Source organism: Pempheris klunzingeri, chromosome 7 (genome assembly GCF_042242105.1).
Source record: "Pempheris klunzingeri isolate RE-2024b chromosome 7, fPemKlu1.hap1, whole genome shotgun sequence".
Lineage (NCBI taxonomy): Eukaryota > Metazoa > Chordata > Actinopteri > Acropomatiformes > Pempheridae > Pempheris > Pempheris klunzingeri.
The window spans coordinates 10,859,082-10,885,743 of NC_092018.1; the positions used below are offsets into that span (position 1 = coordinate 10,859,082).

The 26,662-nt window shown below is 40.4% G+C and overlaps 2 protein-coding genes across 3 annotated transcripts; one reads left to right on the top strand and one right to left on the bottom strand.

Moving 5' to 3' along the window:
* pi4kab (phosphatidylinositol 4-kinase, catalytic, alpha b) lies at positions 1-26,662 on the top strand. 2 transcript variants are annotated; one of them, XM_070833142.1, is made up of 55 exons: positions 1-105; positions 1,051-1,167; positions 1,743-1,836; positions 2,193-2,281; positions 2,380-2,452; positions 2,546-2,808; positions 2,984-3,050; positions 3,872-4,020; positions 4,133-4,198; positions 4,328-4,424; positions 4,546-4,737; positions 4,857-4,957; positions 5,221-5,350; positions 6,464-6,593; positions 6,688-6,783; positions 6,902-7,085; positions 7,711-7,814; positions 8,131-8,299; positions 8,384-8,434; positions 12,152-12,260; positions 12,823-12,959; positions 13,060-13,193; positions 13,296-13,378; positions 13,499-13,569; positions 13,705-13,829; positions 13,911-13,992; positions 14,261-14,344; positions 14,635-14,724; positions 15,026-15,145; positions 16,005-16,019; positions 16,168-16,260; positions 16,344-16,500; positions 16,608-16,735; positions 16,861-17,019; positions 17,327-17,478; positions 17,569-17,676; positions 17,779-17,906; positions 18,155-18,313; positions 18,495-18,574; positions 18,720-18,919; positions 19,426-19,516; positions 20,345-20,512; positions 20,822-20,875; positions 20,987-21,107; positions 21,217-21,346; positions 22,614-22,757; positions 22,842-22,912; positions 23,714-23,820; positions 23,959-24,063; positions 24,176-24,301; positions 24,435-24,555; positions 24,959-25,118; positions 25,210-25,299; positions 25,415-25,498; positions 25,608-26,662. In XM_070833142.1, the coding sequence occupies exons 1-55, from the start codon at positions 7-9 to the stop codon at positions 25,657-25,659; spliced, it is 6,309 nt and encodes a 2,102-aa protein (XP_070689243.1). In that variant the 5' UTR covers positions 1-6; the 3' UTR covers positions 25,660-26,662. The 2 variants fall into 2 exon arrangements, with proteins under 2 accessions (XP_070689243.1, XP_070689244.1); XM_070833143.1 differs by lacking the exon at positions 16,005-16,019.
* Positions 8,784-11,543, bottom strand: serpind1 (serpin peptidase inhibitor, clade D (heparin cofactor), member 1). The gene is made up of 6 exons (XM_070834335.1): positions 11,284-11,543; positions 10,382-11,025; positions 10,069-10,217; positions 9,795-9,919; positions 9,515-9,659; positions 8,784-9,340 (listed from the first exon to the last, which is right to left on the bottom strand). Exons 1-6 carry the CDS (start codon positions 11,541-11,543, stop codon positions 9,149-9,151), a joined length of 1,515 nt encoding a protein of 504 aa, XP_070690436.1. The 3' UTR covers positions 8,784-9,148.

A 26,662-nucleotide genomic window follows, 5' to 3' on the forward strand; every position in this document is an offset into this window, starting at 1 on the left:
GTAAACATGTCTGTAATGGGAGGTGGTACGAGAGGGTTTTATTTCAACACAGTCCTGTCGCTGGCCCGGTCTTTAGCAACTCACCGCCCCGCACCGGTCGAAAAGGTGAGGAAGGAGATTTCTGAGTCAGCTCCAAAATACATGTTTGCATTAACTAGCTAACGATAATAACGCTCAGCAGCAGCTCAGGGTGTAGCTCCGCTTCCGCACAGAGGATGGCTTATTTTGATCACTGACGTGACAGCCAGGCTAACATTTGACAGGTGTGCGTCTGTAGTTATGAATCACCGGAGCTGAGTCGTCTCCAAAGAGTTTCCCCTGTGCGACGAGTGGAGAGCATTGCAGAAAAAAGTGGCGTCGCGGGTTTTGTGGTGCCTGGTACTGCATCATACAGGCAGAGTAGTCAGGCTGGATCAGTGCTGCAGTCAAACAGGTTTGCACGGTGATAATGATGAAGGGTCCGCAGTGTGCTCTTAAGAATGAAAGGCACTAACCTGTTGCAAGGATGATCCGTGAGTTTGCATAAAAGAGCTGCAGAAGGCAAAGCAATGTTTACATTTGGTGTAACCACATAAAACATGCAGGCACATATCAAGGCAGTCAATCAATGCACAGGCACGGAGTATTGCAGTTTAATGGAACATGTGGGTTATGGACTGTCTTGTATTGAGTATAAGTTAAACCTGCTGTATCATGATAACATTGCTATAGTGGCAAACAACATAATATCTCATAGTTCTCACCTTTATAGCAACATATAGTAAACTTTATTGATCACCAGGAGGGAAATACAGAATACAGAAGAGTAGTATTAAAATATGAACAAATAACAAAAGAAGGTCTATACAGAATGTAATCATAGATCACTGTATATAAATGTAATGTTTGTGCAAGACAACAGTTCCCTCAAATTCTTGATATGACTAGCAAAGATGATTATTGGAACATGCAACAGGTCTTTTAATACTTCACGAGACAAATAAATCTAAATCTGTTATGTTTTCTTATGCTGCAACAACTTCACTCAAACTGGTCTTTGTGTTCTTTCAGGTCCAGAAGCTGCAATGTATGTGTCCAGTGGAAGTCCGCGGTGTGTTCACTCTGGATGTGCGTCGCAGAGATGCTGTTATTGCGTTGGCCGTGTTTCTGGTGGAATCTGGCTTGCAGGTGGGTGGCCAGTAAAGCGTTGAGCCTTTTTAACACAGTGGGTGTACTTCGTCATCGCTTTAAACATAAGCTCTCAAGGCTGTCCTGGCAGTTAATGGACCATATAGTGGACTTAAGATCCAAACATTATAGAATTTACAGAGGTTTTTATATAGGAATGCAGCAGCATGATATCTTTAGAATTTTTTACTGTCATTATATTAGTGCTATTTGTCTGCTTAAGCTACCACCCTCTCACAGGACCGCACACATATCACCATGATAAGCCTATTCTACTAATCTGATTAAACTGGCGATTAGACATGCAGCTGCAACACGTAAGCCTCTAACCTTATCACGCTGAGACTCAGTGTGGATAGCTTTCCCGCCATCTGATTATGTAGAGATGGTAGCTTCACTTTAATTGTTAAAGTAATGTTTGATATATTTTCTTTGTCCCAGATTTGATCCTCTGTAGGATTAAACAATACATTACAGTTTTGATTTATCAGTGATTGTTAGGCAAACAAAAGTGCTGGTCTGTGCTAACAAATGCAGTTGTTTGTGGTGTGTAATGATTTGCTTTACTCCGGCAGCACAAAGATATGCTTGTTTCCTACTTGCTGAGCCTATTGAGAGGGTTACCACGGGTCCAATGGATCGAAGAGAGCTCAGGAAAGAAAGGAAAGGGTAAGAACAATCCTCTCAAATCCTAAATGGTCTCTATTTGCTTGCTATAACAGTGTTGATCTTCTAATTCATTTTTCATACAGATATCTATCCATAAAGTGCAACAAGACAGCTGTGGCTTCTGCTTGTTAAGAGAAAAATTCTGCTAGCCAAATATGACATAACAACATACTGTTAACTGCTGTTTGTCCATTCTGATCATCCTCTGTAATCCTAATTAATCCTTTGTTGTAAGGTATTTAGTTTTTGATTTCCTTTTTATTTTTTATTATAATCTGCTTGTCACTCTTTTTCTTGCTGTACACTTAACTTCACTGAACTTTTTTTTTGTGTTTCTGTCATTTTCTGCTCCTCAGAATTTCTTCCAGTTGCAGAAAACTTCAGCTTCTGTCTAGTGACTCTTTTGGCAGATATGGCTCAGAGAGATCCAGACTCCCGAAAAGAGGTCAGCTCAAAAAGTGGTGATAATATATAATTTATAGGTTAGAGTGTATTGCAGTTAATTTAAGTGCTAACGTCCAGGCTCTTCTGTTTACCCCCCAGATCTTGAACTCTATAATGGAAGTCATGCAGACATTGCAGGACATGTGCCAAACACCTGATAATCATGACAAAGGTAAACACACACACACTCACACACAAAAAAAAGCAACAAAGTGCATAACACTAGTCTTTAGAAATGACAAAGCTTCATCCTTCTTGCCTCCAGTCTACTTGTGCAGGTATATTGTCCCCAGCCTGCTCGGCATGACTCGAGCATTTGGCCGCTACAGCAACACTGATGAAGCCCTGCTGTCCAAGTTGTTCCCCAAAGACTCACCCCAGACCCGCTGTGTCACAGAGGAAACAGAGGGAGTGCGGCGAAGGTCCTTCAATGACTTTCGCTCAATCCTGCCTTCCTCGCTGCTTACAGTGTGCCAGAGTGACACTCTACGCAGATGCACTGGGACCAACTTGGATTCCTCTGCACAGGTGTGGCGTAGGTCGTGATAGTGCGTAGCGTGTTCAGGACAATTAGAGTTTACTGTAGAGTTGTCATATTTTCACATGCTTTGTGATTTTATTTTACTAGAATGTGAGGGAGAGAGTAACTTTTGATGACTTTATTAGCGTTTAAAGAACTGCTCTGTCGTGTGTTGTCTCATAGGTCTGCACAGATCCAGGGGGTCACTCACCCTGCTCTCCCACAGCCCCTGGCCCCCAGTACTTTGAAGGTGAAACTCAAGAAACACAAGCTGCTTTGATTAAATTTGTGTTCTCATTTTAGCTTATCATTGACAGCCATTATCCAACAACTAGATACATATCTGTATCTACTTCTGCATTTGTATGCATCCTGATTGAATGATATTTGTTGGGATATGCTGCAGACACATCTCACATGCTGTGAAAATACAGTAATGCATATAGTGAAGGTATTTTCATTTGGGTGAAACCTTTATTGCTTGGTAACACACCACACAACCAGTGTTTATCCCGATGCCTTACAGTCATCTCTCTCTACAGTTTGGATGGGTATTGTTGATGTCTTAACATGGATGTTCAGTTATGGCAAAGTTTTCTTGTCATAAAGGTGGCGACTAGTCTGTGGTGCTAAGGCCTGTCTGTGCTTTACGTGACATGACAATTAAAATCTTTTTGTTTACCAGGCCATAAATTTTTATGCTGCTTATATTGGTTTGGGGCCATGATGATTAAAGTGTTAGCAGAGCAGTCAGATTGTTGTTTTTAATGGCCAAATTTATTTTATAGTTATGTGACATCTCATTGAGATATTACCAGTTCCCCTTCAGTAGACTTCAGTTTTTGGTATCAGAATCAATAAAGTAGTGTTTTTTTTTTTTACATGAGTAACCAGTCATACAGTAAAAATCAATTAGAGAGACAGATATTAAATTCACCATTGACTGTAACCATAGATGACTATAGTATGGTGCGGCAACAAGCCATTATCTACATTTTATGCAATTTAAATGCCACCCATTGCACCCTGAAGGAGCCAGTCAGATTTGTCACATTTTTTATGTCATTTCAGGTGCCTACCTCCCAGACAGCAGCGGAGTGGATCCTGACTACTATTTTGCTACAGTCAGCTCCAGTTTCTCAGTGTCTCCTCTGTTCATGGGAGCAGGAGAAAATGAGGTGGAGGTGCCTGTTGATCTTCTCCGACAGCTTCTTGGCATGGTACAGTGGCCCACTGCCTGTTTAACAAGACACTGCCTCTGTCGTGTCCCATCCTGCTTGTAGGTTATAAATTATATCTTTATCGATGGTTGTGCCTATCGTTTGTTCACAGGTGAAGAAGTTTGTTTCCGACTCTTTTTTGAAAACTCTGGACGCCACTGTGGTGGAAGTTACAGAGGTAAGTGTATAACCACTGTCGGTACAAACGATAGTTACTGGTAAATTCAAAATTAAACATTGCATTACAACATGCATTTATCAGTTAAATAACTTTCTCTGTCTATTGTCTTTTCTGTTTGTTATTAAGTCTAATCCTGGAATCAACCTCTATTACAAAACCTTCAGTGATCCTCTCTATGTGTGTGTGTTCAAAATGCTGCGGGACACACTATACTACATGAAAGGTAAAGTGTCATAAATAGCTTATTTATAATGCGTTGATCGTGCCATATATGTCATGGTTATTCTCGCTATCTTATAACCTGTTAAATAGACACATTTTCATACTCTATTTATGTTCCGCAGCCTTGCAGCACGCATTTGTGCGGGAAGTGCACGACTTTGTACTGGAACAGTTCAGCAGCAGTCAATCAGAGCTGCAGCGGGTACTCCATGATACGGGGGGGTTGCCGGGGGAACAGAGCCCCCTCAAGCTTCGTTGCCAAGCCAACGCCGCCTGCGTGGACCTCATGGTGTGGGCTGTCAAAGATGAGCAAGGTAATCAATTGTAGCAGAGTGTGAGCACAGCTTTATGTTCAGATGTCATAATGAGAGGGACCCTGGATGTGTTTCTTCTTTTTGTTTCACCACTTTTCCCTCCTGGTGTCTTTATTCAGGAGCTGAGAATTTGTGCACCAAACTGTCAGAGAAGCTGCAGTCGAAAACCTCTAGTAAAGTCATCATTGCTCACATGCCCCTGCTCATCTGTTGTCTACAGGTATGATACGATACAAAAACAATTTTGAAAGAGCGCTGAGATATTTTCTCTAATAAAACAGAAATGTTACAACAGGCCTTATATAATGGACTTTTGTTTGGGAAATACTTAATTAAAAGGGAGTGAGTATCTGGTATCCTGGTTATTCAGTAGGCTAAGTTACATGCTTGTCTGTTTTTGAGGCTGACCCAGATCTGTGTTGCATGTCACAAATTTCTATTATTTATTGGGTATTAATTTTTAATTTTCTCTGACTGTTTCAGGGCCTGGGTCGACTGTGTGAGAGGTTTCCTGTAGTTGCTCACTCTGCCACAACTTCTCTCAGGGATTTCCTAGTGGTTCCTTCCCCTGTTCTTATAAAATTATACAAGTATCACAGCCAGTACAGCACAGGTACAAATAATTAATTATTTGTTTTGTTTGAAAGGGGCCATGCACAATATTAAATATAAATGTTACCATTTGTCGTACCATAGTTAGCTTAAAGCAGATTTTCATCTGTCACAATTAAAACATACAACAGTGACAGAACACCACCAAACTGGACAAACACATGATAGGCACATGATCCAAATTACAGGTTACAAATTAAAAATTAAAAAAACAAATGAAAGTTTGGTAAAAGAAAAATCACTACAATGCAGCCAATTAGTCAGTGGTTACAGAGTTGAGTAGCCTTTAGCAAACTTTTCAGTATATGATACAAATACGTTAAGTTAACTTTAAGACACTAATTAACTCTAAGCTCCTGTATTTCTCAGTACGCATGATTTTGTTCTAACTAATACAATGGCTCTTAATATCAATATTGTTCTCCAGAGTATTTTGCAAATAAATTTGGCTCTAATTTGATTTGAAGACTGCTTTTAGTCCTCATAGAAAGTAGTTCAGCGTTCACTCTGATTGGTGGCGGCAACCGTTCTTGTCATTCAGTTGAGGTATACCTCTGTAACTCCTGACTGAACACAGAGGAAAACACTCTGAAACTGGCTCTACAATGGCTGAAGTTTTGAAATGCAACATTTAACCAATCACAATTAATATTTCACCGCCTAAAAAGTAAAACTGACTTTTTACTAAAAGCTAGAATTTATCCGCGATACCTCCAGCATACAGCCAACAGGGAAGTTCAGCATAAATGATGAGAGCCAAGAGTAAATGGGACAGCAGTGCTGTAGCTGATTATACAGTGAAAAAAGTACATCAATAACATGTGTCATTGTCACATTTGGCTCTCATCCATGAAAGGTCTGAACAGGGTGTTCATTGACGAGCTGGTACAAATAAGACAATTGGAAAGGCAATACAGGTTACTGATTTTCTGTGTTGTCCTGTACTGCATATTCATAGATTTGTGCTCTTTAGATTTGGCACGGCAATCAAGACTTTCTTCTATGTGCAGAATCATATTTCACAAACAGAATAGATTTAAAACCAGTTTTAAAAATGTTTCTTTGTGTTAATGATTTTGTTTGTGTGGCGTTATTACTCTTTTTTTTTTTTAAGGCACAGGAGAAATTAGGATAAGTGTGACCAATGAGCACTCTCAGTCCACCCTCAACATCCTGTCAAACAGGAAAGACCAGCCATCCATGTATGAGCAGCTCAGAGACATTTCCATTGACAACATCTGCAGGTCAGACTCAAACCTTGCTGTTATTAGAAAACAAGCTTTGTATGTATTTTTTTGCTTTCATTGTTCATCTCTGTATGTATTTCTCATCTCTCAGATGTCTGAAAGCTGGTCTGACCATGGACCATGTGATAGTGGAGGCCTTCCTGGCCAGTCTCTCCAACCGTCTATACATTTCACAGGAGAATGACAAGTGAGGAACATTTCTGGTTTAGAAAAGCTGCACTCTGCCTTGTATTCGTCCTGGATATTATCAAGCCTGTGACACTTATGAATAGCTACTCTAAAAATAAAACATATTTCTCTGCCAGGGATGCCCATCTGATCCCAGATCACACCATTCGAGCACTGGGCCACATTGCAGTGGCTCTCAGAGACACTCCTAAAGTCATGGAGCACATCCTACAAATCCTTCAACAAAAGTTCTGCCAGCCTCCATCACAGCTGGATGTGCTCATCATCGACCAGCTCGGCTGCATGGTCATTACAGGAAATGTGAGTTCAAAGATACAATGCTGACAAATTTTTAGAGCATCTTGCCTTCATTTTGATACATTTATGGTTGAAAAGGGATATTAGGACCATACGTAATCACTGCAAACTCTTCGTGTAGACGGAGAGGGTATGCAGATTTATTTGGTAGTAACAGTGTTCAACAGACTTTCATTACTGTTGCTTAAATAGAAGCAATGTAACCCTTTTTCCTTAACCCGGACGGGCTGACACGCTGTAATTAATTGAAACCTGCTGGCTGCTGTTTACTTGTTCAGTACAGTGTGCATAAAGAATAGATTCCAGCATTCTAGTTAACACCCCATTGGAGTGTTATGGGGTGTTTTTGAGTGAACATACCCAGAGTGTGATATACTACAATTGTCAAAGGACTTAAAAAGGATCTGACCTTTTACAGCTGATCATTTACAAAATGCCTTCTACCGTCCTGATACAGATGCTACAGGTCTGCTCATGTTATGGTATTTTTGATTTTGAAAAAAATGAAAATGTCATAAGTAGTAAGTAAGAAGATGATTAACTAAAAAAAAGATTTTAATTTTATCTGAGAGTGTAACCTATTGGTGGCTGTGCGGTCTTACTCCTGACTGTCTGTTTGTTTTTTTAGCAATACATCTATCAGGAGGTATGGAACCTGTTCCAGCAGATCAGTGTGAAGGCCAGTTCAGTGGTCTACTCGGCTACCAAAGACTACAGAGATCAAGGCTACAGGTCAGCATCTGCTCTCACCCTGTTCACAGAATTACCAGTTGCACCAGGGGACTGTTGTTGTGGTAAAGCAGGACACATAGTTAATAGAAGGTTAATAATTGTTGCTTTTTGCTCACTGCTACTAAGCAGCCAGCAGTAGTATACTGTAAAGGTAATGTGAATTCTCCTGATTTGTGTTAAAGCTGTGTATTCTGTTATGTTTGATAAATAAAAGTTGATAATAAATGTCTGTTAAATATATCTTGCTTAAATTTCTACAGTGAGTGTAAATGTGTTTAACTTTTCCCTCGATCTATGCTGCTCCCCCTTCCCCAAGGCACTGCTCTCTGGCAGTGATAAATGCGCTGGCCAACATTGCAGCCAACCTGCAGGGGGAGCAACTTGTGGATGAACTGATGGTGAACCTTTTAGAACTGTTTGTCCAACTGGGCCTGGAGGGAAAGAGAGCCAGTGAGAGGGCCTCAGACAAGGGACCAGCGCTGAAGGTACATGCTTAAATGCATGAACGTCTAGACACAACAGGAAACAGCAATGTAGATAAATTAGTAATGAATCTTTATCTCCCGTAGGCATCAAGTAGTGCTGGAAATCTTGGAGTCCTCATTCCAGTGATTGCTGTGGTGAGTGTGTGATGTGTGTATCTTTGTATGTGACTTCTGCCCCTTTAGAAATTCTTCCCATTCATTTAAGACAAGAATAAGTGATAGAAGATACTCCCCATACAGAACACTGTTAAATGATCTACATGAATACTTGAGCACTTCAGATTAAGCCATGTGGTTAGTTAGTATTTAACTCTATCATCAAATATTTACCCTGTTAGCTGCAGTACAAACATTTGTGTCACTAGTTCACTGCTGAAAGTTATTATTATATAGTATTATGATTATAAAATTATGAACAATAATAATAATGATAATAAGATTGTCTAGTAGTATATTGTTTTATTATCCTCTTATATTGTTCATGTTTCCATGGTCTTCCTGCATTTCTTACAGTACGACATTAGGGTAATCCTCATTTCTCCACTAGCCTCACAGCATAAGATAAAACATTAACAGACAGACAACAAGCATTCATTGAGTCATTTAGTCTGACAGCCTCGCACCACTTTGAGAAATATGAAAGATAAGTTTAAAATGTTCAGTGAGAGACTACATACACATAAAGACGCATTACTTGATGTTACATGTACATTTTGTACTAATAGAAGTAACTTCCTATTAAACAACACCCCAGCTATTAAGGTCAGGAATACGTTTTAGTTGGAAATTCTTACAAACATGGAATTTGTAGGGAATAGTTCAGCTGTTTGAATAGGTTTTTGGTCACGTTTAGTTCTGTGAAGGATTGACCACCCGGCCCATGAACACAAGGCAGTCTGTGCGATGTTCGTAGATCAGGAAGAGGAAGGGATGTTCCACAATGAAGCGGATCTGAGAGGAGAGGGGCATGAAGCCGACCTGGGTCAGAGCAGCAGCCTCTGTCCCCTCTTCATTCACAGTGATGGTTCCCTGGTGCTTCAGCTAGAGAGGGAGATCAGAAGGCTTAATACTTTCAAATAGTTCGTCAGGAATATTGATTGCATTTGTGCCCTGGTGACTAAATATCCAACAAACTTATATTTTGTTTTGATGTTTGCCTTCAGTATCAGACTGGTTATTTCTTAGGAAAGCCATGACTGATTTAGTCTCACTCACCCAGTTCATGGCAACATTTTCAGAGGTCATTCCAGAGAAATCTCCGCTCTCCTGGAACAAGTCAGTGAGGCCCATCTCCTTCAAATTTTCAATCAAGTCATAATTCTGCTCCAGCTTAAACCGAGGTAACGTCACTTCTCGAGTCCTGAAGAGAGGCATGGAAAAGTTTCCTCATAGTATAGCTTTTAATGCTCAAATAGGTCTAAACATTTCAAGCCTATCATTATTTATAATGTGCCTTCTCAGCTATTTATTAGTTTGCTGGGTGAATGCTGCTGACCTGTTTGTCATGTTTTTGAGCCACTTGTTGACAACAGTGGGAGAGATTTCCTGCTCCAAAGTTCTCATGCCAGTGATCTTCCTAGGCAAGGCAATGAGCATGCTGATGTCTCCAGTGTAGGGGAGCTGAAAATAAGACAGTTTACATCAATATTATGCAGCTCAGTTGGCCTGTTTATGACTGTTTGTCAGCATGTGTGTTTATTAAGGAATCCTCATTGCAAAACTTGCCACTCTTCAGACAGCAAGTAAAAATTTAAAATGAAGCCACCCACCTGTAGGATGTCACAGTCTAGCTCGTGGTCGGCAGCAGCTTGATAGTTCCCCTTGTTGGTCATCATTGGCACGCGTACATTTGTCTTTTCGCTAACTCGGAAGTTGCGACTGTGAGTCATTTCTTTGGGGAACTTCTGTTCCCATGTACCTGTTTATACAAACAAATGAGGCCAGAGAGTCATATGTTTAGTTTGTGATGCAAATATTCAAACAAAGCAGACAGCTGTAATTTTACTTTCCTGAGTTCAGCAACATCAAAATTATACGGATTACGTGAAAGGTGGAGGGCAGTGTGTCTCCTTTTTCGCTCACCTTTGAAGTACAAGTAGTTGAGCAACATCAGCACCATATTTGGGTCCACACTCTTGAGCGGTTCCCTGATCAGTCCCTTGGTCAGCTTTAGGATGCGGCCGTTGGCCTTGTCCAGAAAGGCTGGGTCCTTGAAGTCTACTGACTGCGGCTCTGCAAAATAATAAGTCTTTGTTTCTGCACGGAAAGTGTCTTTCACCGAGACATTCTTCTTTACGTAGACATCGTTTACAGACCGCAGTGTGTAACCAAAGTTCCTCCTGAAGAGCCTGTGCGTCAGCTTCCTGAAGAGCTTGTGCACTGTTGCGTTGTCATAGTGATGGCTAGCATTGACAAACTCGGCAAATCCCAGAGCTTTGTAAATCTGATCATGCGTTCCAGGTCCTGCCCCTAAAGACATCATCCCCATAGCGATGGAGATCCCAGCAGGTGCTAGCAGGATGTTGTCACTCTGGTTGACACTGTTTCGGAGACTTCGATAGAGGTTAAAACCGAAATGGGCGTTAACAATGTTGAGGCGTTGGAGGCGAGACCGACCGTGGAACAACCGTAGGAGTCTGGCACGGCGAATCTTTGGGTCGGAGGGTTCGGCAAAGATGTCAATGTCTGGGGCCGGTGTGGCAATCTCATCTATCTCATCTCCTTCACTGAAAAATATCATAAACTCATCATTCAAATGTAGAATCACCCTCAAAGCACTTGCATTATGCAGTAGCTGCTTCATCAGTAACTTTACTTTTTGCTGTTAACATTTTATATGCACATTTTTTGTAAATTGTACACTGTTATACAAAGAAAAATTCCTAGCAATAAATGATAATTTATGACACCAAATCTCTACAAGGCCTGCCATATGCAAGTCATTTCTTTACATTATTATTTCATTACTTAACAACAGTTCATACTCGTAGTCATCACTGCCTGTAGCCAGGATCTTATCAAAATCAATATAATCTTCATCCTCAAAGCCATCAAAAACTAGATCGTTAGTGACAGTGTTTTCTTTGTGAAACTCCAACGGGATGGCCTCTATATCCACTGTCCCCCCTTCGAAGCCTCTGGGGTCCGGTACAGGTTCAGTGAAGTGAGAGCTGAGGTCTTTGATCCCACCGAGGGATGGACTGATCAGCAGACAGGCCACAGAGATGAGTGTGATGACCCACATCCTGAAGGCTGAAGCAGAGGGAATGGACATTTAGTATGGCCTAATTAATAACCTGATCAACTCGGTTTGGTTGAATTACATTTAAATACATCTGTAGGAATAAAATCAAGTGAAATGTTTTCACTTGCTAAAAATACAAAAGATTTTACATAAAAACACCCTTAATGGTAGTGTCTGTCTACAAAAGGTCTTACCTTTACTGTGTGCTGGTGGGAAATGCTGTGTTGCTTCTGTTTGTGGGACTAAGAGCAAAGAATTGAATACAAAAGTGAACTTTGATGTGGGCTCCCCCTGAACAAATAGACCAGATCAAACAGACCAAAGAGTGCTGTGACTGACTAAAATCTTTAACTCTTTACAATTCAACTTAAACGTTTATGAAGATTTAATATGAATTATTTATGAAAGGACTTGTAGACTATTATATTTTGTAGCTGTTTGTTTATATTAATTATGACTATTTTAATCAGTGTGCAGCACATAAATCTTTAAAAGAATTTCCATTTTACTATTCCTTTAGTATCACCTTTAACAGAATGTGATCATTTCAGAAATGCATCACTAATCGCTCTACATTTTTACACATTTTTCTTGTATCTATCTCGCAGTTGACCAGGCGGCTTCCGCCAATTAAAGAGGCAAAGCCCCGTCTCCAGAAGCTGTTCAGGGACTTCTGGTTGTACTCTGTGGTCATGGGTTTTGCCGTGGAAGGATCAGGTGAGCAAGAGATGAACTGTTTTCCGTACGCTACACATTCAGTAGACAGTTCTGCACGTCTGCACTATATCACCTACATGTGGTGGAACTAATAATTTAAGGTACACTTCCTGATTTTGTTTTAGTGGCCTAAACCTTGACCAAATCCCCAAATCTCTCAGAAAATGTTGATGTTTTGAAATTCAGCTCTGTGGAGTTTCAAAATACCAAGGTGCCCACTGCTTTCATTTTTATTTCATAGATTCTTTTCTCAGACTAATTTTCCTCATATATTGCAAGAAGTGTTACAGGAAGTTGTTGTAATGATGGTGAATGTACCTTTAAGTAATAATGGAGATTTATTTCACACCAAATGGAGAGAGATATGTTTTATCTGTGTGATAAAAGGGTTAACTAAAAAGGATAAATATGGATGTTTGGCTTTTTCCATCATCTGTATCAACCCAAATATGACCATAGGCCTAAATAATTCATTCAAATTACAGATATTAGCATAACAACATACCAACATCAGTGTCATTGCATTTCAGTGACTCCCTGCATTTTCGTATGTATATTTCAGGGCTTTGGCCAGAGGAGTGGTATGAAGGTGTGTGTGAGATTGCCACCAAGTCTCCTCTTCTCACCTTTCCCAGTGGAGAACCTCTTCGCTCTGAACTGCAATACAACTCTGCCCTAAAAAATGATACAGTCACACCGGTACAGTGTACACAATCTAGACTTTTTCTCGCAGTAAAATAATTAAAATATTTGTGAAAACATAAACACCATCATAATCTTTAATCTTTTTGTCCCCCAGGCTGAGTTAAGTGAACTGCGGGCAACCATCAGCAATCTCCTCGACCCAACCCCTGAGGGCTCTGCCCTCATTAACAAGCTAGACTTTGCCATGTCCACGTACCTGCTTTCAGTCTACAGACTAGAATACATGAGGTCAAGTCCATTACACTTATGCATCCAGCTGTACTGTTCAGGTTTCGTATATTGTGAGGTCAGACTATAAAACTTTGTAATATCTCTCATGCGCTTTTTTAGGATGCTGCGATCCAATGATCCTGACAGGTTCCAGGTCATGTTTCGATACTTTGAAGACAAAGCCATCCAGAAAGACAAATCTGGTGAGGGCTTAATGTCTTTTTTTTTTTTCTGAACATTGTTTTCCTCATTCTGTATAGCTCATTCACTCATTCTCATTCTCATTGTCATTCTACCTTCCCTACCCTTTGTAATTTTCCCAGGCATGATTCAGTGCATCATTTGTGTTGGTGATAAAGTGTTTGACGTCTTCCTCCAGATGATGGCTGAGAAGGTTGGTAGCATGGTTTCTTTTGGAATTTTGGGTGCTAGCAAATGATTTCAGAAGGCTTGGATGTCTCGTTGGCTGTATGTTTTATTCTTCAGTATCAGTTAATAACAATCATAGCATACTTCTCATTTTTTTTAGCCCAAGACCAAAGAGCATGAGGAGGAATTGGAGCGACATGCCCAATTCTTATTGATCAACTTTAACCACACCCACAAGAGAATCCGAAGAGTGGCAGACAAATACCTTTCTGGTTTGGCTGAGACGTGAGTGATCCCAAAACTTTGTCTGCCTGCCCCCCCATATACAATGTGAATCCCATTTCACATTTGCTTTACCTCTACCAGATTCCCTCACCTGCTTTGGAGTGGTCGAGTGTTGAAGACCATGTTGGACATTTTGCAGACTCTCTCTCTGTCACTGAGTGCTGTAAGTATCAGTGGAGGGCTGGCATGAACGACACATTTACAGGTTGTTGGTTTGAATCTCTTTAATGAACTGGAACATCCAGAGGTGAACTGGTTTGGAGTATTCTGGTGCAGCTTTAAGTCAACAGGAATGGTGAAAAAAAGTGTTATGTGGTTGAATCAAAGATGAGTTTTTATTATTTTAGCTTGAAGTGATTGCCATCAGACCCCACAAAGTGTTTACAAAGGATAAGCTTCAGCTGCAACATATGTCATCTTTGTTTATTTAGGACATCCACAAGGATCAGCCATACTATGACATTCCAGACACTCCCTACAGGATCACTGTTCCTGACACATACGAGGCCAGAGAGGTGAGTTATTTGGACTGTTAGTACACTTGCGACCACTAGAGGACAGCACAGTATTGGTTTTAATGATAGTATTTAAGGCTTTAGCAGTGGGATTATTGTTCTGTTCATCAGCTAAATTATGCTTTGTGGTTGTTTATGACATGATTTGTTTAAGTAATTAACAACCTCACATTCAGTGTGTACCAATACAAATCTCTCAGAAATATCAACATTTGATGCATTTAATTGAAATTGGTTGTATTGAAGATTCACATGAAGATTCACATCCTGGTTTCTTTATCTCCTTGAAGAGCATAGTGAAGGACTTTGCTGCTCGCTGTGGTGAGATCCTGAAAGAGGCAATGAAATGGGCCCCTTCTGTCACAAAGTCGCACCTACAAGTGAGTTTTTTCCTCAGAGTGGAGATCTCTCCTTTTGAGATACTAAAAGGAAGTGTTTACTTGACTTTCAATGTGTCCATTTAATTTCAGTAGCACCACTTGGGCTAAAATACTCATAGAAAGAGTAACTAATTAATAAAACCTAATTATGTAATTAAGTAAATTAGTTTTTCAAAGGGAAATCACTGAATTTGTTGACTATAGATGATAATTGTCATGTTGTTCCATTACTCCCTGTCATTTCCCCTTTTCTGTCTTTTATCCATTCCTATATCTTACCTGGATGTTGTTTCTTGTGCAGGAGTACTTGAACAAGCATCAGAACTGGGTATCAGGTCTGTCACAGCACACTGGTCTTGCCATGGCCACAGAGAGCATACTGCACTTCGCAGGCTACAACAGGCAGAGTACTACTCTAGGCGTAAGTCACACACACACACACACACACACACATATGCAGACATCCCTCCATGTTTGCACACACACCCTTTCCCCACATTAAGGGTGGGCCGAATTTAGACAAAATTACAGGTCTGAGTTAATGATGAGTACTTAATCTGAGCTACCTGTCACAGCTTTGCATAATTAGAGAGCAGACCAGATGTCAGTCTGTGACTTAATGACGCTGCGCTATGCAAAACATTGTTTGATCACAGTATATGATTTTATAGTCCTACCAAAGTTTTTGTAGGGACAGTGTCAATGACAGAACCTTGTCATTTCCTGAGGCATCAAGAAGGATGTGGCCAATATGTAACATCTTAGGAACGGACTACAAACTTTAAAACCAAAAGTGAATTCCTGCTGTTGGCCTTACAGGCTTTTTTTATATAATGCTCATTAACATTTGGCTTTTTCCGTTAACAAATGTGTCATGCTTTGTCAAAACCTTTGTAGTTTTGTTAACACTGAGCAGAGGTGTGTTATATTTTTTCACATATCTATATGTGTGTTTTACACTGGGAGCCTAGCTGTTTACAGAAGTGTATGTCCATGTGCGCATGCTTACCAGTGTGTGTGACATTATTTTGCTTGCTATGCATTTCTTATTTGTTCTTGGGCTCGCATTCTGCTGTATCTGTCTTTTTTCATTTGCTTCATTTGTTGTATTTTGTCTTTATTAAACTGCATCGAACTACCTACCTGGTTGCTTGGCTGGTTTACGGATTTGCTGGTTACCTGGGTACTTACCTGCAATGGACGGGTGGGTTGGTTGGCTGGTTGCCCATTTGGCTAACTGGTAATGCTGGTGCTGTCCTCCACCATGCGGCCAACCGTAGGCTGCTTTCCCTCAGGTTGGTCTGAACACTAATTACAGAGAGACAGGGCTCAGGCATGATACCTTCAGTATATCCAGAAGTGTTATAGCACAGTAATGTATGTTACATTCCTAGCTTCTGACTTTGTGGCTTTAAGTGGCCTCTGAACTGTGTTTTTTATTAGACCACCCAGCTGACAGAGAGACCAGCATGTGTGAAGAAGGACTACTCTAACTTCATGGCATCACTCAACCTGCGCAACCGCTACACAGGAGAGGTGGCGTCATCATGTTATAAAAATATTACTTTCCTATATGTATTACAGTATGATTCACACCTGTCTGTTTATGGGCCGTGTAGGTGGCTGGTATGATCCAGTTCTCAGAGGCCACTCACAGCCAGTCAGACCTCAACAAGCTGATGATCCATCAAATGACCAGTGCTCTGGACAGAAAAGACCCTGAGGCATTCACCCAGACCATGTTCAAGATGGCCGCCCTTCTTATTACAACCAAAAGTGAGCAGCTCTTCCTCATTTAAATGTCTATTTCATGTCTTTCAGCAATAGTTCCAGTTGTTTTGTTATAATTCAGTTGTGATCATTTTCTATATTTTGTCTTTCAGACTGTGATCCTCTGCTCCTGCACCATCTGTGTTGGTCTCCTCTAAAGATGTTTACAGAACATGGCATGGAAACTGCTATCGCCTGCTGGGAATGGCTCCTGGCTGCACACAACGGAGTGGAGGTGCCAGTATGTATTTTTTTCCTTTTTCAAGAGAATCATATGAATAACTTTTTCAAACGAATGTGCATCTCGATTCGTTATAGTTTATAATGTAGAATAGATTCATTCCTACCTTCTATTTTTGCGCTTAGTTCATGCGTGAGATGGCAGGAGCTTGGCAGATGACAGTAGAGCTGAAGATGGGTTTGTTTTCGGAGGCTAAGGTAGAGGCTGGACCTCTGGCTGTCTCAGAGGAGAGTCAACCTGCACCTTGTGCACCTGACGTCATCCCTCACTTCCTCTGGATAGAGGTCAGTGACACGCAAGCATAGACTACTGCTTGTATTTGTTGTCCTCTCTATTGCCTACTTACACTTACTGTTTGAGTTGTTTTAAACTAAGTATCCAAGATCACGTCACTTGATGTCTGTAACATCCACACGGCATGCTGATGTGGCTCCACTAGTTGGACATACATTTTTTTTGCGTAATGTAGTTTGAGAAGTTTGCCATTTCACTGATTTTCATTTTCTATCATTTTGAACTGTTTTAATTATTTTAAGGAATAAGTCTTAGAAATTATCAGCTCATTATTGCTTCTTTCTGTTTGCCCACCAGTTTCTGGTGCAGAGGTTTGAGATAGCCAAGTACAGCAGTGCTGACCAGGTGGAGATTTTCACCACCATTTTGCAGAGATCTCTGTCTCTGAGTGTTGGAGGGCCCAAAAGTAGCCTAAACCGACATGTTGCAGCCATTGGACCAAGATTCAGGTACCATGTTTTATTATTATGCTGTAATAATCATCTGCGAGAAATGCTGAATCCTAAACTGGATAAGTGAATCACTTTGCTTTTTCTCAGGCTACTGACTCTTGGTCTGACTCTTCTGCATGCTGATGTTGTGACAAATGCCACCATCAGAAATGTGCTTCGAGAGAAGATCTATTCCTCGGCTTTTGACTACTTCAGGTAGAAAAATTTCATATTAGTTTCTCTGGCAAAAAAGAAAACCCTATTTCAGTGTGATTTAAAGCTATTCACTAACTTATTTGCCTTTCTGTCTTTGTGCAGTGTCACTCCTAAATTTCCCACTCAGACAGATAAGAGGCTGAGAGAAGACATCAGTATAATGATCAAGTTCTATGCAAGCCTGCAGTCTGACAAGAAATATCTAGCAGCAAGCCAGCTGGTTCCCCCAGGTACAACATGGAGAAAACAGAGGCCTGAGCTTTCAGCAATAATAACTGAATTAGTAACCTCACACAGCTCGACAATTCACACTTTATTTGTGGATACAATTTTTCTTGTTTTTAGTTTCTGATGGATTAATTTCTATCAGATTCACTGGTGTATAATATACAATATGACAACTGAACCACTCCAGGGACCAAATTTTGTAATGGATTTTGTAAGTTTGTAAATAGATTAATGATATTTTTTTGTATAGATCCCCAAGACATGTCGGTGAACAGCCTGTCTGTAGTGGCAGTGACAGATAGCCGGAGCAGTCTTGATGCAGCTGTGGGCCAGAGGCAGCAGGTGGCTCAGGGATGGATCAACACTTACCCTCTGTCGTCCGGGATGTCCACCATTTCCAAGAAATCAGGTAAAACACATACATGATATTAAAACTAACTATGGTAAACACACCGTGTGCTGTAAAGACAGTCACAGTGAAACTTAACCTCCACATGCTTCTTATTCATAGATGAAACAAGTCTTCAGTAACATAACATTTCCAGTATGTCATCATGTATTACTCATAAATTGCCTCTGTACTGTTTCAGGATTGTCTAAAAAAAGCAACAGAGGCTCTCAGCTGCACAAGTACTACATGAAACGACGAACTCTTTTACTGGCTTTGTTGGTATTTACATTTTCTCAGCCACCACTCATATTCACAAGCACGTGGTAATAGATGAAATATAATCAAATGATTACATGTTTACATCTAGTTCTATACTTGACCTTATTAGGCAATTGAGTCCCATTCCCTGTATGTGTGTCTGCAGGCCAGCGAGATAGAGCGGCTGACAATATGGTACAACCCGTTATCCACCCAGGAGCTTGCTATTGCTACTGAACAGTCAGTGGAGACCAGCATCGCTAACTGGAGGTCAAAATACATCAGTCTGACGGAGAAACAGTGGAAGGACAATGTCAACCTGGCCTGGAGCATTGCACCATACCTTGCTCTGCAGCTGCCTGCCAGGTACACAGAGAGACAAATTACAGTAGATCCCAAGTTTCATTACTGTCTGACCAAAAGTGTGATAGATTTTGTCCAACAAATTTGCAAATTTGTCAGACAAGCCACCAGGTGAAGTTTTTAAAAGCTGAAATTCTAATTCTAATTCTAATTCTAATTCTAATTCTAATTCTAATTCTAATTCTAATTCTAATTCCTCTGCAGATACATTGCTTGTATTGCAGCAAAAAGTAATTGAATGATGCTCAGTTTACAACACAAAAAAATTGGCAGAGTTGCACCTGTGACATCATCTCACACCACTGATGCATTTAAACAGCTACAATTTTTCTCACTGAATGAAAATATCCTCAATGGACCAACTCAGTGCTTTATATTACTTGTTACTTAACGTGTATAATACATTCACCGGATGCACAGGACCATAACTGAAGTGATCTTGCTAACAGGATCAATGTAATTCATCATCATTCATTGGGCACCTACTCAGTTTTTTATTTGTTTTTCAGATTTAAAAACACAGAAGCCATTGTCTCTGAAGTGACTCGTCTAGTGCGAATGGATCCGGCTGCTGTGTGTGATGTTCCTGAAGCGGTCAAGGTGACGTTCTCCACCTGCCACTAAATACAAACAAGATGACACTTGTGTCTGATACCCGTTTGGTTTAATTCATGGTGCTTTTATTCGAAAGTACTTGAAGTAGATTGAATCAGTTGAACATGATTGAAAAACTATGACACACCATATACAGTACCTGGCACAAGGAACCCAATTTATTTTTTGGCTAAACTCTGCTTGTCCACATGTGATACAGTAGGCTTTATGAAAACAGTGCTTCCAACATGTATCTATATATCTATATTTTATATTTTATTATTTTTTCTTCTATGCTTATTCTTCCTTCTCTTATTTTTATGTGTAATCTAAACGTAGGTTGTGTGTTTGTTCATTGACTTCTCAATTTCTCTTACGCACCAACAAAAGTTTAACAGAAGATAAAAGTTTTTGGCACAGTGTTTTGCTTTCAAGCGGCCATATTGTGGTGTTGTTGAAGTAATCGTTTCCCTCCAGCTTCCTCTAGTCTTCTTGATTTAATTCTACCTGACTGAACTCTTAATGAGCCTCCTACCTGTCTAAAGAGGAGGCAGGGGAGGCAGAGCACGGCTCTCCCCAAAGGCCTTCATAATTTAGCCATGACATCTGAGTTGTTTTGAAAGTCACTAACTCATAGTTCCCAGTAACTAATAAACACAGTTTCCTCTGGAGGGTAGTTAACACACCATCAGGTTCAGGGGCCTTACCTTTGCATCACATTGCTGTCATATTTGATTTTGAAATATGGATCCTGTGTTGCATGTGTTAGCTTAGTTTTTTGTTTTTTTGTTATTTTACATATTTCTTAATTTCTTTCTCTCTTTTTCTCTTCAGTTCCTGGTGACTTGGCACACAATTGATGCTGACTCTCCAGAGCTGAGTCATATCCTGTGCTGGGCCCCAGCAGATCCCCCAACTGGACTGTCCTACTTCTCCTCACTGTACCCTCCTCACCCCCTAACAGCCCAGTATGGAGTCAAAGTGCTCCGTTCCTTTCCTCCTGTACGTTAACACATTCATATTAGCATACATTGTACAATACATTGTACGTTATACAATACTTTTGACAAATAATTGATCTCTTTACTTGTTCAAGGATGCATAATTCACACATTATATGCTCAATTTGCCTAATGGTGTGGTCTTTACCAAAACCAGTCACTGTAACTCAGAAAGCCCTAAAATCAGCTTTAAATCTGATGAAAGTGTGACAGATAGGCCCAAGGGATTCCCACATTATATGTAAACAATGGCAGAGTCATGGAATTAATTTTTTTCTCGCTGATTAAACATTATTTTCACTGTTTATAGGATGCCATTCTGTTTTACATTCCTCAAATTGTCCAGGCACTTCGCTATGACAAGGTAAATTCAATCTTTTCTGTGTCAGAAAATGCATCTTAAGCCCACATGTCTTCAGATTGTTGAATTATCAGAACTTTCCCTGCCTTTCTTTCCCATTGCCACCTGGTGTAGATGGGTTATGTGAGAGAATACATCCTGTGGGCTGCTCAAAAGTCTCAGCTTCTGGCTCACCAGTTCATCTGGAACATGAAGACCAACATATACCTGGACGAGGAAGGAAACCAGAAAGACCGTGAGATCTTCACCCTCACCATCTCTCTCTGTCTTACAACACAAGTACATCTGCACCACAAAACGTGAATGCACATGTCTAAAAACTCTGATCTTCTCCCTCCCGGCAGCTGACATCGGCGAGCTGCTGGAGCAGATGGTGGAGGAGATCACTGGCTCTCTGTCTGGCCCGGCCAAAGACTTCTACCAGAGAGAGTTTGACTTCTTTAACAAGATTACAAATGTGTCGGCCATTATCAAGTATGAACACCCTTAATGTTTTTGTTATTTGACTCTAGCAACCATACCGTGCATTTAGCATGTTTAAAACAATAATTACAGTAGCATATTCTTCATAGTACTGCAGCACTTTTCCCAAAGTTACCAAAACATTTTTGATTGAGACTTTTTCACAGTGAACATTTACTCAAGTGTATGTTTTGGATAGTTTTTCATAGCACAGCTGAGGGCAGCGAATGTTTAGATGCACTGGGACTGCTTATATATAGAAAGCCGACCACCTCTGAGCCTGGTTCTGTTCGAGGTTTCTTCCCGCTAAAGGGGAGTTTTTCCTGCCACTGTTGCCTAATATAATATTTGATGCTTGCTGATGTGGGGATTCTTGAATCCTTAATTTTGATTTCCTGAATCGTTGCGTCTCTCTCTTAATTAAAGAGTTTGGTCTAGACCTGCTTTTTATTAAATTGAGGACTGTGTCTTCTCCCAGTGTTGTAAATGACATGCAACAAGGCCCGCATAGCCCTGCGGTCCTTTCAACGTAAACCATCTCATTAATGTCATCATCATCTCATCTCTCTTTAGCTTCATCCTTATCTCTGACTTTCTTAATGACCTTGCCATCTCAGTGTCATCTCTAGTAGTAATTCAGCATAACACACTCTGACTAGGACATCGAAAGAAAAGGCCTCAAAGTAACACAGTTTAACTCTCCCGTCAAACAGATCCCTCTAGGTAATCTTTAAGGTGTTTATGAAGTGATCACAAGATTTCCCAAGAGCCAAGATGTTTTGATCCTGTCCCTGCCTTACACCACCAGCGATCTACTCTCTAAATCCCTTTGTTGTTCATTTATTTGGCCATTGGTTGCTGTGATGTCTCTCTGATTATCCTCCGGTCTGGAAAACAATGTATTTGCTGTGTTGCATCTCCCTGTGCTCCCGACTACTTGTCTAACAGTGTGTATACTCAGCAGCTGATGAATAGTTTTCTGACAGCTTTCATTATTGCTGGCTCTTACAGAGAGTGTTCTGTCAGTCCACTAGAGGCACACAAAATTCCCTTCAGCCCTCTTTACAGCACTAATTGCAACTGTCCAGGGGATGAACTTCTACTGTCCCCTGGCCTCCACTCTCTATTACTCTATACCCCAGCGACCCCACTCTGGGAATAATAGCAGCGCCTGAGTGTCACTTATTGTCTGAAGTCATTCACTGAGATACCCATAAATGCTATTCTTAATAAAGTCAGTCATAGAGGTGTTTAAGCTGTTTTTGTTTGTCTTCATCAGACCTTTTCCCAAAGGGGAGGAGAGGAAGAGGGCCTGCCTGGAGGCCATGTCACAGATCAAAGTCCAACCTGGCTGTTATCTTCCCAGTAACCCAGAGGCCATAGTTTTGGATATAGACTACAAGTCTGGGACTCCCATGCAGAGGTGGGCCTCAAAACCATCTTCTGTAATGCTTGAAGAAATGTGACAGCTCCACTGAACTTTTTGTGTCACTTTGTCTCTGTTTAGTGCTGCCAAAGCTCCCTACCTGGCCAAGTTCAAAGTTAGGAGGTGTGGAGTCAGTGAGCTGGAAAAAGAAGGTACTGCCAGTGGTGGAGGAAACATTCAGATCCTTTTACTTATTACTAACAACACTAATACAACACTGTGAAAATACTCAAGTAAAAGTACATTTTGAAAATGTTACTTAAGTAAAAGTATGTTAATATAATCAGGAAAAGTAAAATTGTTCAATACAGAAAAATTTCCCCTGTGGCTGTTACTATTTTTTGTATTAATATTAGTTAATGTATTATTACATTAATTTAATACTTTTTGTATATTGATATTGAAGTAAAAGCAGCATTTTACTGTTGTAGTTGGTTGACGGGGAGCTGATGTTTTCTATAGGACTACAACTAATGATCATTTTCATTAAGGATTAATCTGTTGATGATTTTCTCCATTAAGCGATTAAGTTTTTGGTTTATGAAGATTCAGAAATTTGTGTGGAATGACATCACAATTACAGAAACTGACACCTTCAAAATACATTTGTCCAACAAATAGTAACATTTTGAAATGATTAAAAAATAAGATTAGATTATTAGAAAGGAAATGCAGCAAATTCTCACATTTGAAAAGCTGGAGCAGTTACATTTTTTGAATGTCACTTATCCAATTAATGAATCGACAAAGCGTTAAAAAAATCTTAATTTGTGAAGTAACTAGTATCTACAGCAACAATATATTTCCCTGTGAAAAGTTGTGGAGTAGAAGTAGTAGAAGTAAAAGTACTTTAAATTTGTATTTAAGTACCACTACTGCTATTATTAGATTAACAGATATAGTTCTGAAATGTGTTCACAGATAAACATTGTGTCATGACATCTTCCCCTCAGGTCTGCAGTGTCGCTCAGATTCAGTAGACGAGGTGAAGAGTGAAGAAGAGGCCAAGAGGATCTGCTGGCAGGCAGCCATCTTTAAAGTGGGAGACGACTGCCGACAGGTCTCAAGTTTTAAACTCCTGTTTTTTTCACTTTCTACACTTCTATAACCGATCACTTTCATGATGTCTTCCTTTGGCATAACTTCATTATTTTTGCTTCAAAACCCTCCCCCTACCATTTCTACTTTTGTGTTCCAGGACATGCTGGCTCTTCAGATTATCAGCCTGTTTAAGAACATCTTCCAGCTGGTGGGCCTGGATCTCTATGTGTTCCCTTACAGGGTGGTGGCTACAGCCCCTGGCGTAAGTTAACATATATAGTATAAAACATTTTCCCATCTTCTTCTGTGTCACAAGATGATGAAACCATAAATCCAGCTTTCTCATACATCCTGTTTGTGATGTCCCACCACAGTGTGGCGTGATCGAATGCATCCCAGACTGCAAGTCTCGTGACCAGCTGGGCCGACAGACAGACTTCGGCATGTACGACTATTTCAGGAACCAGTATGGCGATGAAACTACACTAGCTTTCCAGAAGGTCTCACAACCTTGTACAGGCTTCTCCAGTCTGTCCTTTACATCTGTTAATATGTATTATTTTACATTATTATTATGTATTATTTTTTATTTTAGTGCTTACATTTCGAGTTTACAGTTTCTTCTCTTTTCAGGCACGATACAACTTCATCCGCAGCATGGCAGCTTACAGCTTGCTGCTCTTCCTGCTGCAGATAAAAGACAGACACAACGGCAACATCATGCTGGACAGCCAGGGCCACCTCATCCACATTGGTGTGTATTATGCAAATTTACATGTGTGTGTATAGCCCTGATGTGAGTTTAGGTCTACACCAGACTTCATGTTGTCCAAGCCAGCTCAGATAAATGTTTCAATATGTTTTTTTTCCCCAACAACCTCTTTATTTACCATTGAGTTGTTTTTAATACGTAACTAAACTAATAGAAACCAGTAGCTAGTCACCTAGTAACCTGGTACCACAAGTTATGTAAAGATAATCGAAGTGCATCTGAAGTTTAGACTTTTCAAAATTACAATATTGGAATTCTAACCCTTTGTAATCCAATCATCATTACATCATTCTGTCTGCAGTCTTTACGGGCCCTTTTGAGTAATCGAATTTATATTGAATAACAATAACAATTGAATAGCCTAAGTTAATGTGCGTGTGTCCAGACTTCGGGTTCATGTTTGAAAGTTCTCCGGGTGGGAACCTCGGCTGGGAGCCAGACATCAAGCTAACAGATGAGATGGTGATGATCATGGGTGGGAAGATGGAGGCGACGCCCTTCAAATGGTTCATGGAGATGTGTGTGCGGGGATACCTGGCCGTCAGGTGAGTATGGAGAAATGCTGAAGCACGTGTTCACTGCACTAGGAAGATGGCAAGCGTGTAACACTAAAGACAAATTCCTCTGGTGTATCAGGCCCTACATGGATGGAGTGGTTTCCTTAGTTACACTCATGCTGGACACCGGCCTCCCCTGCTTCAGAGGACAGACCATCAAACTGCTGAAGTGAGTCGTGCATGTGGATGCGTCTTCATGCGTGTGCCAGTGTGAATGAGAACAAGCAGTTTGAATTCCACTTGCTGCTGCTGTTGCTCATAGACTCTTTGTTCATCACATCCAGGCAGCGATTCAACCCTGGTTTGAGTGAGAAAGATGCAGCTTCCTTCATCATCAAAGTCATCCAGAACTGCTTCCTCAGCAACAGGTCCGTACAAAGCCTGGACAGCTTACACTGTCCTCATGTGTTCTTGTCACTTTAGGTTTCTAGAATACATTGTTAACATTTGTCCCATTGCTCTTTTTTTGTCTTACAGGAGTAGAACCTACGACATGATCCAGTATTACCAAAATCAGATCCCATACTAAACGTTTGTGCCTAAGCATGTGCATATATTGGCTGGTACACAGTGTGTGTGTGCGCGTGAGTGGCTTTGTTAATGTTCACCACTGAGGATTGTGGCTCATTGTTTCCGCTGATTGTTTGATGTTGTCCTTTGTATTTGCTTTAGCTTCCTGTTTCCCATTTTCTTTCTATTAGTTGCTTTTTCCCTTATTTATTATTTTATGTTGAAACCAAGGTGGTTATTAATTATTATTCTACTATTGCACTAGCATCTTGACTTCTGTGCACTTCGAGAAAAACCTCTTGGTAACCTGCACGTTCAGTAAGTACTTAAAGTTTGTGCCAATTTTAATTAATTTGTAATGTTTGTGAATGTAGATTCTTAAAACTGTTGATTTTAGATGGGGTTTGAAATGTAATTGGATACTTGAAGTAGCTAAAGTAGACCGGTTTCAGTTCTTACCAATGTGGCCTCTTCTGCCATCTCGTACTTGACTCTACTACAGTGCTTCTCTTTTTAATGGACTAGTCAGATTTCTTTGACCTGTGGCATGGTACTAGTCTTGTATTTAACAGTGGCGACTGACTGTATAGACATTGTCTGTATTTTTAGGTTTCCATATTTGCAGTTACCTCGGGAGAAATGATGCACCTAATTTCTGGGAAACAGTGGGGCTGAGTTTTGTATATTTAGCATTGCCAAAGGGGGAGGGAAGATAATGCAGATAAATTAAACTTTTCTATTGTTTGTGGATGAAAGTAAGGCACAGCTTGAATGTTGGACAGTTGCATGAAGTTAAGTGTTAACTACCATGTAGCCTGTGTCCAGTGTAGCTTTTGGTGAAAGTTATTGTAGTAACCCAAAGTGCTGTGCCCCATGTCCATATGGCTGGCTTAAGCCTATATGTAATGTTACTGATTGTAAAGATTTTGCCTCTCTTTGTATATTTATATCCATGACCCATTTTCTGTCGCCTTTTCTATCTTCATGCCTTTTGAATGAAAATGCATAAGATATGAAATCAA